The following is a 14,915-nucleotide window of genomic DNA, read 5'->3' as shown; positions in this document are numbered from 1 at the left end:
TATTCATTCAGAGTTATATTTTAAATGTCACATTTTAGGAAACAGGAGTGTTTGTCCTTAGTCACCATAAACAACATCTTCTGCAACCATTTTTCCTATAAAACAGTTTTTTCCCCTCTTTCCATCCTATTGAAAATCAGTGAAGAATATGAAAAACATGAAGACAATAGACTAAGTGTTAGGGGCTATTAGAATGTGTAAAGATCCATGACCTTCCAGAGCCGACTAATCAAGCCTGGACAAGCTCTGTTTTTATTTTGACTTCTCAATACTGAGCCTCTACTTCGTATCATTAAAGATACTGTATTCTCACTGACATGTACACACTGGGAAACAGACAATTTTACACAGCGATAGCAGTCCCTACTGAACAATCTTTGGTAACAGATGAGGAAGAATAATCATATTTAAACATTTCTTGACCAAGTTCCCTGAGGAACTCTTCCCCACTCCAGTTTTACCAAGGAATGTGATTCTGCGATCCATTGTCTTTCAGGAGCTGGAAGAAATGTCATTTCATATATCGCTTTGTAAAAAAATACAAATAAATTAAAACAGTCCATGTTATTTTGAGTTATCATGTAATACGTATTACGTTATCATGCCTTTTTTTAACTACAGATAACAAAGTCGATGGCTTTAACTTTTTAATTATATGATTATAAACTATGAAACATTATAGTTGGAGAAATCATCCGTCTGGTATCTCTCAACATGTCTTCTTGCAAATTTCCATTTGTGATACTGTTCTGCTGGGGTCCACCAAATATGAAGGCTCTAAACGCCTCCTCGTGCTTTTACCCAGACTTCCCCCGTCAGGATGCAGGTTACAAAAGATGTTCCCACGCCATATCATCCTCACTTCGTCCTCTTTCCCCCCTCCAGACAAGCCCCCCCCCCCCCCCCCCCCTCCTGAGTCTAAGATATAGAGTGAATTTCTGTGGCTAGGCAGGTGGTGTTATTGTCCCAGCCCGAGTCCAGAGCCTTTGGCACTCCTCCACACATCTCCCGGTCTTAAGGATATACTTATCCTATATGTCTGAAACATACTTTCAATTGCAATTTATAGAAAGAGAGACGAGGGGTGTGAACTGAAAACCTTTCAATTGGATGGTAGTACTAGCTGAGGTTCAATCGTGTTGTTTTCCAGTGACATAAAAAATCCAAACCATTAACATTACATCGACATGAACTGAGAGAAATAACAAAAGGTGTCTCTATCAACCCAAGTCAAGTTTCACTGTGACAATTCCTCTCTGCATATTGTTCTTGAGAGGCCCCTTACGTGTACTCATAATTGTTCATATGTTGGCATATTACATAAAATTGTGAAGGTAAAATGTGTTGCAGTGTTTTATGAGGTGTGTTCTGACGCGTCACACGTATGTATACTTATACTACCACACAATTAATCATCTGACGTCTCTTTCTCAAACACAAAAGCTTTGAGCCAGGAGTAGCTGCTAAGTAGGGCTCTGAGAGGCTCTTATAGGTGGTTGTGTGACGACTGGGACAGGCCTGCAGACAGAGTGGAGCAGCCCTCCAGCATAGCCAGGCCATTTGATTAGCCTGGTCTGAGGACAGCCAGTGAAATAGACAGACAGACAGACAGACAGACAGACAGACAGACAGACAGACAGACAGACAGACAGACAGACAGACAGACAGACAGACAGACAGACAGACAGACAGACAGACAGACAGACAGACAGACAGACAGACAGACAGACAGACAGAAAATAATAATCCCCCCATTGACATATAATGATAACTTCTCAGTTTGACAAATGTATCAATGTTGAAAATCACACCAAGCGTCCATCCCTCAGCGTGGTGAGCCAGCCACAGCACAAAACTACTGCTTTTGATCGAACAATATATCTCACTGAGGCTTCGCATAAACACGGATGGATTCTGAGAATTATTAAAAAATTAACTGTATCACAAACATAACTTGTGGAGATGTGCCTGAGGTTATTAACTGTGTGTAACGTCCTGAGGTGAATAACTGTGGGTAATGTCCTGAGGTGAATAACTGTGTGTAACGTCCTGAGATGAATAACTGTGGGTAATGTCCTGAGGTGATTAACTGTGTATAACGTCCTTAGGGGATTAACTGTGTGTAACGTCCTGAGGTGATTAACTGTGTGTAACGTCCTGAGGTGATTAACTGTGTGTAACGTCCTGAGATGATTAACTGTGTGTAACGTCCTGAGGTGATTAACTGTGTGTAACGTCCTGAGGTGATTAACTGTGTGTAACGTCCTGAGGTGATTAACTGTGTGTAACGTCCTGAGGTGATTAACTGTGGGTAACGTCCTGAGGTGATTAACTGTGTGTAACGTCCTGAGGTGATTAACTGTGTGTAACGTCCTGAGGTGATTAACTGTGGGTAACGTCCTGAGGTGATTAACTGTGTGTAACGTCCTGAGGTGATTAACTGTGGGTAACGTCCTGAGGTGATTAACTGTGTGTAACGTCCTGAGGTGATTAACTGTGGGTAACGTCCTGAGGTGAATAACTGTGTGTAACGTCCTGAGGTGAATAACTGTGTGTAACGTCCTGAGGTGATTAACTGTGTGTAACGTCCTGAGGTGATTAACTGTGTGTAGCGTCCTGAGGGGATTAACTGTGTGCAACGTCCTGAGGTGATTAACTGTGTGCAACATCAGACTTGGCAGCCTCAGTGGGCTCAGCAGCAGCAGCAACAGATAGAACATTAAAGTCCCATTACCTTTCAGAGGCTGTCCTACGGCGACATTCTTTTCTGTCCATTGAGTTTTGGTCATTAGCACCGGGCGTCTCACTCTGTGCTATGTTTAATTCAATCTGTCGTTTACGGTTTACAGCTTTGGAAGAGTTTTTACTTTTAACCTCGATACACACTATGGGGAAAGGGTGTTTTGTGTGTGTGTGTGTGTGTGTGTGTGTGTGTGTGTGTGTGTGTGTGTGTGTGTGTGTGTGTGTGTGTGTGTGTGTGTGTGTGTGTGTGTGTGTGTGTGTGTGTGTGTGTGTGTGTCTCTCCCACCCCAGGGTGAGAGAGAGGATCTGGCACATGCAGTGTGTTATGCTCTAGTCTACACAGTCGGTTTCCCACCGCAGATCACCAGAAATGGTCCAAAAGACTAGAACCAGCTAACCTACTTTTACACTATGATTTGACTAGTAGATGTTCAATGTTGCGTTTTGATTATTACTTCTTTTTTTTAAATTAAGGAATAGTTTCACTATATTAAAACAAGTGTTTAGTTCACATAACAAGGGTGACCTAAAAAATGAGGGACGAACATAAATTAATCACTAATCACACGATACAAAGAATAATGTTCAGAAACGACTTTGTCAAAGCAACAAAATAACTAGGACTTTACAACGATGGTGACCATTTTAGACCTTTTAGGACAAAGTGAATTCCTAGATGTGACACATAGTTGCTGAGTGGCACAGTGGTCTAAGACACTAAATCTCAGTGCAAGAGGTGTCACTACAGTACCTAGTTCAAACCCAAGCTGCATCACAGCCAGCTGTGATTGGGAGTCCCATAGGGCAGCGCACAATTGGCTCAGCGTTGTCCGGGTTTGGCTGTGGTAGGCAGTCGTAAATAAGAATTTGTTCTTAACTGACTTGACTAGTTAAATAAAACAATTTTTTTTAAAGGGTTGACAGAAGGGGCACATCAAAATGCTGAATTTTGGAGCATTAGCAAGCCTTTATTCATATAAAGAATATTTATTTATTGAATTCTCCATGTGGTCTATATTAAAGGGAACTTCATTTAATATAACAGGCTTTTAAAATGCAATATTGGTGCACAATGTCTACTTATCAAAGCGACACAAAAGGCACTCATTTCGTGGAACGACCATTTTCCTTTTCATTGTCATTCAAATATATCCATCCAGCGAGATATTTTATAGACATACATGTATACCTTTTATTACATGGAATGGTAAGACACTGTTTATTAAGATTGAGTCTATTTTAGGTATTCAAAGTTAAATATCAATGGATTATAACAAAGAAAAAACACCAATCACTGAATGACACTCCGTCATCGCTCAAGGTTGCGAGTCCAGCACGCCTCCTCCTGTGCCAGATATAAAACCATCACAACTTTCCTCTTGGTCTCAAACCGGTACTCTCCCCTTCCCGCTTTTACGCGAAAACACTACATGTGTTTTCTCAACGGAATTTTAATATAGTGCGGTCTTTCTGCATATGCAGAAAAAAAGTGGTTATTTACATTACACAATATGGAGCTGAATTTCACACAGACAGGGCGCGACTTTCTAGAGTTACGCGCGCTGGCGCAGAAACTTCTGACTCGGGGGAACAACTACTCTCTGCGTCTGGATAACTACTCTCTGTTTGACAACGGATCGGAGCTCGATCAGGAGGACTCATTGGACGTCAACACTAACATCTACTCGAAAGTCCTGGTCACTGTGATCTATATCGCGCTCTTTGCGGTCGGCTGCTTAGGGAACTCCGTCACGCTGTACACCCTGGTGACCAAGAAGTCCCTCCAGAATATCCAAAGCACTGTCCACTACCACCTGTCCAGTCTCGCCGTCTCCGACCTGCTAATACTAGTCCTCAGCATGCCCGTCGAGCTCTATAATTTCATCTGGGTCCATCATCCTTGGGCGTTCGGAGGAGTTGTTTGTAAAGGCTACTATTTCATTCGGGATGCCTGCTCGTATGCCACGGCGTTCAACATCGCCAGCCTCAGCGTCGAGCGTTATATGGCGATATGCCACCCTTTCAAGGCGAAGAGCATCATGTCCTGCAGCCGCACCAAAAAGCTGATCAGCGGGATGTGGGTGGCTTCGTTCCTCCTGGCCTCTCCGATGCTCTTCACCATGGGACAGAAGTATCATGGACCCCACCGGGAGAAGATATGCACCACCATCGTGTCTCCTGTCGTATTGAAGATAGTGATTCAGGTGGGTTTGAAAGTCCTCCGTACTTCGGCAACAATCAGTTATGGTGGTATTTTTACGCACCAATATTTCAAGAGCGGCTTGGGCGCACGAGTCTAGTTATGTCTCCTCCAGTACATTCAGCTCTAAATAACACATTTCTGAAATATTTACTTGTCTTTCTTTTATGAGAAGGTGCCAGCACTACCTGTTGACAATTAGCTTCCTCTGTGAATAAATAAAACTAATGCAAATCAGAAGAAAAAAAACACAAGAATACATTTATTATTCGATTAAATTAAGTAATTCATTTTTCATTTCAGCATTTTTAACTGTGAATTTAGTAATTCAAGAAATGGGCATGTTGTAGGGCTACTGAGGAGTTCTATGTCAAATACTATGTATTACTGCACACACACACACACACACACACGCACACACACACACACACACACACACACACACACACACACACACACACACACACACACACACACACACACACACACACACACACACACACCGAGAGAGGGGGGGAGAGAGTGAGAAGGAGATTATTTTGTTTTATTAGGATCTCTCTTAGTCCTCATTAGGACTAATCTTCCAAGAGTCCTTAAACATTAACATACAATGTATTATACAATCGCATTTTCACATATAACACACTGTTACAAACAACTGACATATTGACCAGATAAATAATTCTGACAGTCTTAAAAAATAGAGTGGTTCCTTCATCTGCCATAGTCCTGCAAAACCTTCCAATTTAGTATATTTAAATGGTTCTAAAGTACTGTTTGAATGTATATATTGAAAGGTTTCTGGGTTTCTCAGATACATTATTCAATTTCATTATTGCATTGAATCGAAATGTTGTTTTGCCTATTTCTCTTTTCTGTCTGGATAACACATAGATGGTGGAAAATCCTAGTATTTAATGTCTGTCTCGTACCAACTGAATACTGTTGTGGATGTAGTTTGGCCGTTTTAAATGGTGTACATTGTGAAATAAATTGAGCATGTTTTTTCAATTATCTTGCATTGCATTGTGCATGACTACAACAGAATAATCATATCTCCACCTTAAAACAGCACTTGCTGCTTTGTTCTGTTCAATCTGCAGCCTCCTAATTTAATTTAACTTGCTGTTGCATTTCACCCAGACCACAGAACAATAGATCACCTGACTCACAATTAATGCTTGGGTTGTTTGCTAAATAATCTTTCCCAGTAAATATTTAGCTATCCTTCTGAGTGTAACGGATGTGAAATCGCTAGCTAGTTAGCGGTGGTGCGCGCTAATAGCCTTTCAATCGGTGAAGTCACTTGCTCTGAGACCTTGAAGTAGTGGTGCCCCTTGCTCTGCAAGAGCAGCGGCCTTTGTGGAGCGATGGGTAACAATGCTTCGTGGGTGACTGTTGTTGATGTGTGCAGAGGGTCCCTGGTTTGCGCCCGGGGTGAGGGGACGGATTAAAGTTACATTGATGCTGTTGACCCGGATCACTGGTTGCTGTAGAAAAGGGGGTGAGTGTAACCGATGTGAAATGGCTAGCTAGTTAGCGGTGGTGCACGCTAATAGTGTTTCAATTGGTGACGTCACTCGCTTTGAGACCTTGAAGTAGTGGTTCCCCTTGCTCTGCAAGGGCCGTGGCTTTTGTGGAGTGATGGGTAACGATGCTTCGTGGGTGACTGTTGTTGATGTGTGCAGAGGGTCCCTGGTTCGCGCCCGGGTCGGGGCGAGGGGACGGACTAAAGTTATACTGTTACATGAGCATGCTTTTTTTTATACATATATGAGTTATTTGAGATGACCATGATAAGCAGTTGTCTAGCTGCACCCCTAGTAGTCTGGTATCTGCAACTTCATACATTTTTACTCCCCCCATACTCAATTGCATCCCATGTTGTGTTGGTCTTTTCCTGGTGGAACAGACCAACATAACTTTGGTTTTCTTGCCGTTCAAAACAGATTTGTTCTGGGAAAACCCCACTCACTGATCTACTTGTAAAGCTTGCTGTACCTGTCGAACTGATCGTCTTGCTGTATAAATTGTAGTATCATTTGCGAATGTAGTAGCTTGAGATTCAGAAAAGGCATAAGAAAGATCGTTGGTATATATTAAGTAAAGAAGCAACCCAAGGCAGCTGCCCTGCGGTATTCCACAGTTTAAAGCATGAAGGGAAGAAAACGACCCATGACATAGGTGGACTGTTTCCTGTCAGTTAGATATGACTGTACCCAATACAATGCTGCCTCCATGAACCCATCATGCAGTAATTTTGTCAAAATTATTTCATGATCCACCTAATCAAATGCTGCACTAAAATCTAAAAATATTACACCTACAAACCTGCCATTATCCATAGCATTGAGCCACTGGTCAGTCATATCAAACAATACAATGGTAGGGGAATGTTTTTTGTGATAAGCGTGCTGATTGGCTGTGATCAGATTGTTCTTTTCCATATACTACCATATTTGTCTAGTCACAATACCTTCCAATATATTACTGGGTGAACGGATAAGACTACTTGGTCGACTATTGGCTGGAGTAATGGGTTATTTTCTTTCTTTCTGGATTGGACACATGCTTCCATACATTTGGAAATTTCCCCTTTTCCAGTGACCAATTAAATATGTATTTCAGTGGAGCTGCAATCTGGGCAGCAGCACAGCGAAGTACATTTTCCTATGAGCTCACAACCTGTAGATTTACCATCGGGTAATGACTTCAATAGGTTTAACACCTCCTGTGCTGACACCAATGGTAGACTTAAAGAGAAGTGAGAAGTTTTTTTCTTTCTCTCTCTCATTACATGACTATCAATCCATTGGACAATAGCTTGTTTGGAAGAATGGGTGTTTCCATTATCTCTCAATCAATAAAATTTCGTTCAGCACAATGATTGGCAATATTAGCTGGTTTTGTAATTGTTCTCCTGTCAACTTCCACACGAGATGGGCATTATAACATAGATTAACCAAGTAAGCCCTTCACTGTATTCCATACATTTTTACAATCATTTCTTACAATCAATAAAATCTTTGTTGTAAAATAAAGCTTTTTTTTTTCTTGCGATTTATTTTAACGGCATACTTACGTAGTGTTCTATAATTCTGTTCATCAATTTCTTGTTAAAATTTGTCTGCTAAGACTTTTGCCACTGTATTCTTTCTTACTGGGGCATGATGGTCCATTACCTCAGTGAGCAAATCAATAAAACATTCTGTAGCATGATTTAAATAATCCTCTAGATAAATCAGCTCCCAGGGTACAGCAGCCAAATCATTTTGAAATTGCTCATGACTAAATGTTTTATAATTTCTCTTGACCACAATCCTTCGGGGTTTCTTTGGAAACGTATAGTGTTCATGGTTATGGCCACAATATTATGGTCTGTCCAGCCCACTTTCATTGATATATCCTTTAAGCATTGCAATGGTATATTACAGAAGATCAGATCAATGCACGTGTCTGAACGATGACCCAACTAGGTTGATGATCTAGAAGTGTCATTAATCATTTGTTTCAAACCACAGCTCTCGGCATATCTCATTAATTGAGTTATATATGAATTATTATGATCCTTCCAATTTGTATTAAAATCACTCAAGATAAATACATCTCTGTTACTATCTGTGGCCTGGTCAAACCCAGTGCATAAGTCATCCAGATAGGACACCTTAGAGCTAGGAGGTCTATACACACATCCTACCAATATGGCTGCCTGGTAAGGTATATGTACTGGTGAGGCAGATGTACCTGAGCCCATAGTGCCTCTATTTGACATACATTTCAGGTCATCCCTCCTCTTAAAAGGTATATGATTCTGAATGTACAATGCTACACCCCCACCATTCCTATTCCTGTCCCTTCTCAGTAGACTATATCTATGATTCCTGTCCCTTCTCAGTAGACTATATGATTCCTGTCCCTTCTCAGTAGACTATATGATTCCTGTCCCTTCTCAGTAGACTATATCTATGATTCCTGTCCCTTCTCAGTAGACTATATCTATGATTCCTGTCCCTTCTCAGTTGACTATATGATTCCTGTCCCTTCTCAGTAGACTATATCTATGATTCCTGTCCCTTCTCAGTTGACTATATCTATGGTTCCTGTCCCTTCTCAGTTGACTATATGATTCCTGTCCCTTCTCAGTAGACTATATCTATGATTCCTGTCCCTTCTCAGTTAGACTATATCCTATGATCCTGTTCCTCTCAGTTGACATAGATTCCTGTCCATTCTCGTTAGATATATCTATGATTCCTGTCCCTTCTCAGTAGAACTATATCTATGATCCTGTCCCTTCTCATTGATATATCTATGGTTCTGTCCCTTCTCAGTTGGAACTATATGATTCCTGTCCCTTCCAGTAGAGACTATATCTATGATTCCTGTCCCTTTCAGTAGACTAATCTATGATTACTGTCCCTTCTCAGTAGACTATATCTATGATCCTGTCCCTTCTCAGTTGACTATATCTATGGTTCCGTCCCTTCTCAGTAGACATATCTATGATTCTGTCCCTTATCAGTAGACTATATCTATTGATTCCTGTCCATCTCAGTAGACTAATCTATGATTCCTGTCCCTTCTCAGTTGACTATATCTATGGTTCCTGTCCCTGCTCTCGTTGACTATATGATTCCTGTCTCTCCCTTCTCAGCTAGACTATATCAATGATAACTGCCCCTCCAGTAGATAATCTAATGATTCCTGTCCCTTCTCAGTAGCACTATATCTATGAATCCTGTCCTTCTTCAGTTGATATATCATGGTCTGTCCCTTCTCAGTAGAATATCTATGATTCTGTTCCCTTCTCCAGTTGACTAATGATTCCTGTCCCTTCTCAGTAGACTATATCTATGATTCCTGTCCCTTCTCAGTTGACTATATGATTCCTGTCCCTTCTCAGTAGACTATATCTATGATTCCTGTCCCTTCTCAGTAGACTATATCTATGATTCCTGTCCCTTCTCAGTTGACTATATCTATGGTTCCTGTCCCTTCTCAGTTGACTATATGATTCCTGTCCCTTCTCAGTAGACTATATCTATGATTCCTGTCCCTTCTCAGTAGACTATATCTATGATTCCTGTCCCTTCTCAGTAGACTATATCTATGATTCCTGTCCCTTCTCAGTTGACTATATCTATGGTTCCTGTCCCTTCTCAGTAGAACTATATCTATGGATTTCCTGTCCCTTCTCAGTAGCCTATATCTATGATTCCTGTCCCTTCTCAGTAGACTATATCTATGATTCCTGTCCCTTCTCAGTTGACTATATCTATGGTTCCTGTCCCTTCTCAGTTGACTATATGATTCCTGTCCCTTCTCAGTTGACTATATCTATGATTCCTGTCCCTTCTCAGTTGACTATATCCGTGGATGTTCATTTGTCCATCATTAACGGATGCATCCAAATGCGTTTCTGTTAAAGCCAAAATATGAATATTATTTATGTTGACCAAGTTAAAAAACCTAATGTAATTTGTTAGGAAGGCTACATACATTAACCTGAGCCATATGCAGCCCTTTCCTTGTCAAGAGGAGATCACTAGAGCATATATTCATTATAGTGGAGATCAATAGAGCATGTATTCATTATAGAGGAGATCAATAGAGCATGTATTCATTATAGAGGAGATCAATAGAGCATGTATTCATTATAGAGGAGATCAATAGAGCATGTATTCATTATATGGACAATAGAGCATGTATTCATTATAGTGGAGATCAACTAGAAGCATGTATTCATTATAGTGGAGATCCCATAGAGCATGTATTCATATAGTGGAGATCAATAGAGCATGTATTCATTATAGTGGAGATATCAATAGAGCAGGTCATTCATTCATAGGGAGATCAATAGAGCATGTATTCATTAAAGTGGAGATCAATAGAGCATGTATATCATTTTATAGTGGAGATCAATAGAGCATGTATTCATTATAGTGGAGATCAATAGAGCATGTATTCATTATAGTGGCGATCAATAGAGCATGTATTCATTATAGTGGAGATCACTAGAGCATGTATTCATTATAGAGGAGATCAATAGAGCATGTATGCATTATAGAGGAGATAAATAGAGCATGTATTCATTATAGAGGAGATCAATAGAGCATGTATTCATTATAGAGGAGATCAATAGAGCATGTATTCATTATAGTGGAGATCAATAGAGCATGTATTCATATAGTGGAGATCAATAGAGCAGTATCATTATAGTGGAGATCACTAAAGCATGTATTCATTATAGTGGAGATCCATAGAGCATGTATCATTATGTGGAGATCACTAGAGCATGTATTCATTATAGTGGAGATCAATAGAGCATGTATTCATTATAGTGGAGATCAATAGAGCATGTATTCATTATAGTGGAGATCAATAGAGCATGATTCATTATAGTGGAGATCAATAGAGCATGTATTCATTATAGTGGAGATCAATAGAGCATGATTCATTATAGTGGAGATATAGGAGTAGTCATAGACATAGAGCATGTATTCATATAGTGGAGATCAATAGAGCATGTATTCATTATAGTGAGAATCAATAGAGCATGTATTCATTATAGTGGAGGATCAATAGAGCTGTATTCATTATAGTGGAGATCAATAGAGCATGTAGTCATTATAGTGAAGATCAATAGAGCATGTATTCATTATAGTGAAGATCAATAGAGCATGTATTCATTATAGTGGAGATCACTAGAGCATGTATTCATTATAGTGGAGATCAATAGAGCATGTATTCATTATAGTGGAGATCACTAGAGCATGTATTCATTATAGTTGAAGTTGTCATGATACACTACAACACAAACTCAGATTTGAACATTAATTTCAAACAGCCAGGGCGTTACTCTAGAGTCCTGATACAGTTGATTTCAAACAGCCAGGGAGTTACTCCAGAGTCCCGATACAGTTGATTTCAAACAGCCAGGGCGTTACTCTAGAGTCCTGATACAGTTGATTTCAAACAGCCAGGGAGTTACTCTAGAGTCCTGATACAGTTGATTTCAAATAGCCAGGGAGTTACTCTAGAGTCCTGATACAGTTGATTTCAAACAGCCAGGAAGTTACTCCAGAGTCCTGATACAGTTGATTTCAAACAGCCAGGAAGTTACTCTAGAGTCCCGATACAGTTGATTTCAAATAGCCAGAGAGTTACTCTAGAGTCCTGATACAGTTGATTTCAAATAGCCAGGCAGTTACTCTAGAGTCCTGATACAGTTGATTTCAAATAGCCAGAGTTACTCTAGAGTCCTGATACAGTTGATTTCAAATAGCCAGGCAGTTACTATAGAGTCCTGATACAGTTGATTTCAAACAGCCAGAGTTACTCTAGAGTCCTGATACAGTTGATTTCAAATAGCCAGACAGTTACTCTAGAGTCCTGATACAGTTGATTTCAAATAGCCAGGGAGTTACTCTAGAGTCCTGATACAGTTGATTTCAAACAGCCAGAGTTACTCTAGAGTCCTGATACAGTTGATTTCAAATAGCCAGGGAGTTACTCTAGAGTCCTGATACAGTTGATTTCAAACAGCCAGGCAGTTACTCTAGAGTCCCGATACAGTTGATTTCAAATAGCCAGAGAGTTACTCTAGAGTCCTGATACAGTTGATTTCAAACAGCCAGAGTTACTCTAGAGTCCTGATACAGTTGATTTCAAACAGCCAGAGTTACTCTAGAGTCCTGATACAGTTGATTTCAAACAGCCAGAGTTACTCTAGAGTCCTGATACAGTTGATTTCAAATAGCCAGGCAGTTACTCTAGAGTCCTGATACAGTTGATTCCAAATAGCCAGGGAGTACTCTAGGAGTCCTGATACAGTTGATTTCAAAATGACCAGGGAGTTACTCTAGAGTCCTGATACAGTTGATTCCAAATAGCCAGGGAGTTACTCTAGAGTCCTGATACAGTTGATTTCAAACAGCCAGAGTTACTCTAGAGTCCTGATACAGTTGATTTCAAATAGCCAGGGAGTTACTCTAGAGTCCTGATACAGTTGATTTCAAATAGCCAGGCAGTTACTCTAGAGTCCTGATACAGTTGATTTCAAATAGCCAGGGAGTTACTCTAGAGTCCTGATACAGTTGATGTCAAATAGCCAGGGAGTTACTCTAGAGTCCCGATACAGTTGATTTCAAACAGCCAGAGTTACTCTAGAGTCCTGATACAGTTGCCAGTTGATGTAACGTTTATTCATCACCAAGGAGCCTTGTTTGTTCAGGCAACGCATCTCTTTCATGCTGGGATAAAGTTTTTAGTCTCCTTTCATGGATCTCCGTGGGGAAGTAGTGTCTCAGAGTTCTCTGCCCCTGCTCTTCGCCATTTCCTTTTGCTTAAAATGTTCAAAGCATGCAATAACAGCCCGTGTCCTATTCCCAGAGGCCTTACCCATTCTATGGACTCTGGAGAAAGTGACATTACTCACGACATCTGTGGGCAGTTTCCGCTGAGTTGACATAAAGTCTCGGACAGTGTCCTCACAACCTTTTGCTGTTGTCATCCTCCGGTATCTCTGAGAAGACGAGATTGTCCCGCATTGATCGACACTGTACATCCAAGCAAGGTTTCTTTAAGTTGTTTGTTCTCCCTTTGCACCACTTTGCCAGTAAATAGAGTCTACAGTACCTTTCAGCTCCGTGTTCTCTTTCCTCAGATCATCAATCTGATATTGGCTGAATTGTAGACTGGCACATAATGCATTGATGTCCTCTCGTAGTATATCCAAGATATCAAGTTTGGCAAGCCTTTCATTGATGGATTTCAAACAAGTCAACATCTATATCCGTGAACCTCTCCCCACTCTCCACGTGTTCTCTCTTGGGGCTTGGGGATGGTATTTGGTGCCATCGTTGACACCGCTTGGCCGACTTGGCTTTGGGTTTGTTTTGTTGATTGTGTTTGTTTTGTTGATTGTGTTTGTTGTCCTAAACAGTGCTTGAATCCTCTGAAACCGTGTTTCTTTGAGCTCGTATATCTCTACGTCAATGAATCGATTCAAGCTCTTCATTGGATTCTGAATCATCCAGCGTGTTTGCAGAAAGAGTAAAACTACAATAACAAAAACAACGGATATATCTTTCTGGACCAACATACATACTGTATACAGGCCAAGAGTAGATACACCCAATACAAAAATACAATTCAACCATTAAACCATTTAACCATTATGTACTCATTCCTGCCTGTTATATTGAACTGTTTGACTAAACAATTCTCGGAAGATTTTCGCTCTGCTAGAGAGAGAGAGGGGGAGAGAGAGAAGCAGAGAGTGTGAGAGAGAGGGGGCGAGAGAGAGGAGGGGAGAGAGGGGGAGAGAGGTGGGAGAGACGGGGAGAGAGAGGGGAGAGAGAGAAGCAGAGAGGGGGAGGGAGAGAGGGGGGAAGAGAGAGAAGCAGAGAGTGGGAGAGAGAGAAGGAGAGAGAGGAGGGATGCGAGAGAGGGGGAGAGAGAAAAGCAGAGAGTGGGAGAGAGAGAAGGAGAGAGAGGGGGCGAGAGTAGGATGGAAGAGGGGGAGAGGGGAATAGAGAAGCAGAGAGTGGGAGAGAGAGAAGGAGAGAGAAGAGTATGGAGTGGAGAGAGAGGGGGGAAGAGAAGTAGAGAGAGGGGGGTGAGAGAGGGGGGAAGAGAGAGGAGCAGAGAGTGGGAGAGAGAGAAGGAGAGAGAGGGGGTGCGAGAGAGGGGGAGAGAGAAAAGCAGAGAGTGGGAGAGAGAGAAGGAGAGAGAGGGGGGAGAGAGAGGAGGGAAGAGGGGGAGAGGGGAATAGAGAAGCAGAGAGTGGGAGAGAGAGAAGGAGAGAGAGAGAGTGGGAGAGAGAGGGGGGAAGAGAAGTAGAGAGAGGGGGGTGAGAGAGGGGGGAAGAGAGAGGAGCAGAGAGTGGGAGAGAGAGAAGGAGAGAGAGGGGGTGAGAGAGAGGGGGAAGAGAGAGAAGCAGAGAGTGGGAGAGAGAGAAGGAGAGAGAGGA

The 14,915-nt window shown here is 41.3% G+C and overlaps 1 protein-coding gene across 1 annotated transcript in view; it reads left to right on the top strand.

The window, feature by feature from the left end:
• The first annotated feature begins 4,253 nt into the window (after nt 1–4,253).
• Nucleotides 4,254–14,915, top strand: part of LOC120061701 (neurotensin receptor type 1-like) — a 54,772-nt gene continuing 44,110 nt past the window's right edge. Inside the window, exon 1 of the mRNA XM_039011596.1 lies at nt 4,254–4,946. Coding sequence (XP_038867524.1) covers nt 4,254–4,946 — 693 coding nt within the window. The remainder of the gene's footprint in view (nt 4,947–14,915) is intronic.

The sequence above is a fragment of the Salvelinus namaycush genome, chromosome 16 (assembly GCF_016432855.1).
Source record: "Salvelinus namaycush isolate Seneca chromosome 16, SaNama_1.0, whole genome shotgun sequence".
Classification (NCBI taxonomy): domain Eukaryota; kingdom Metazoa; phylum Chordata; class Actinopteri; order Salmoniformes; family Salmonidae; genus Salvelinus; species Salvelinus namaycush.
This window is presented reverse-complemented; position numbering and strand designations above follow the sequence as displayed.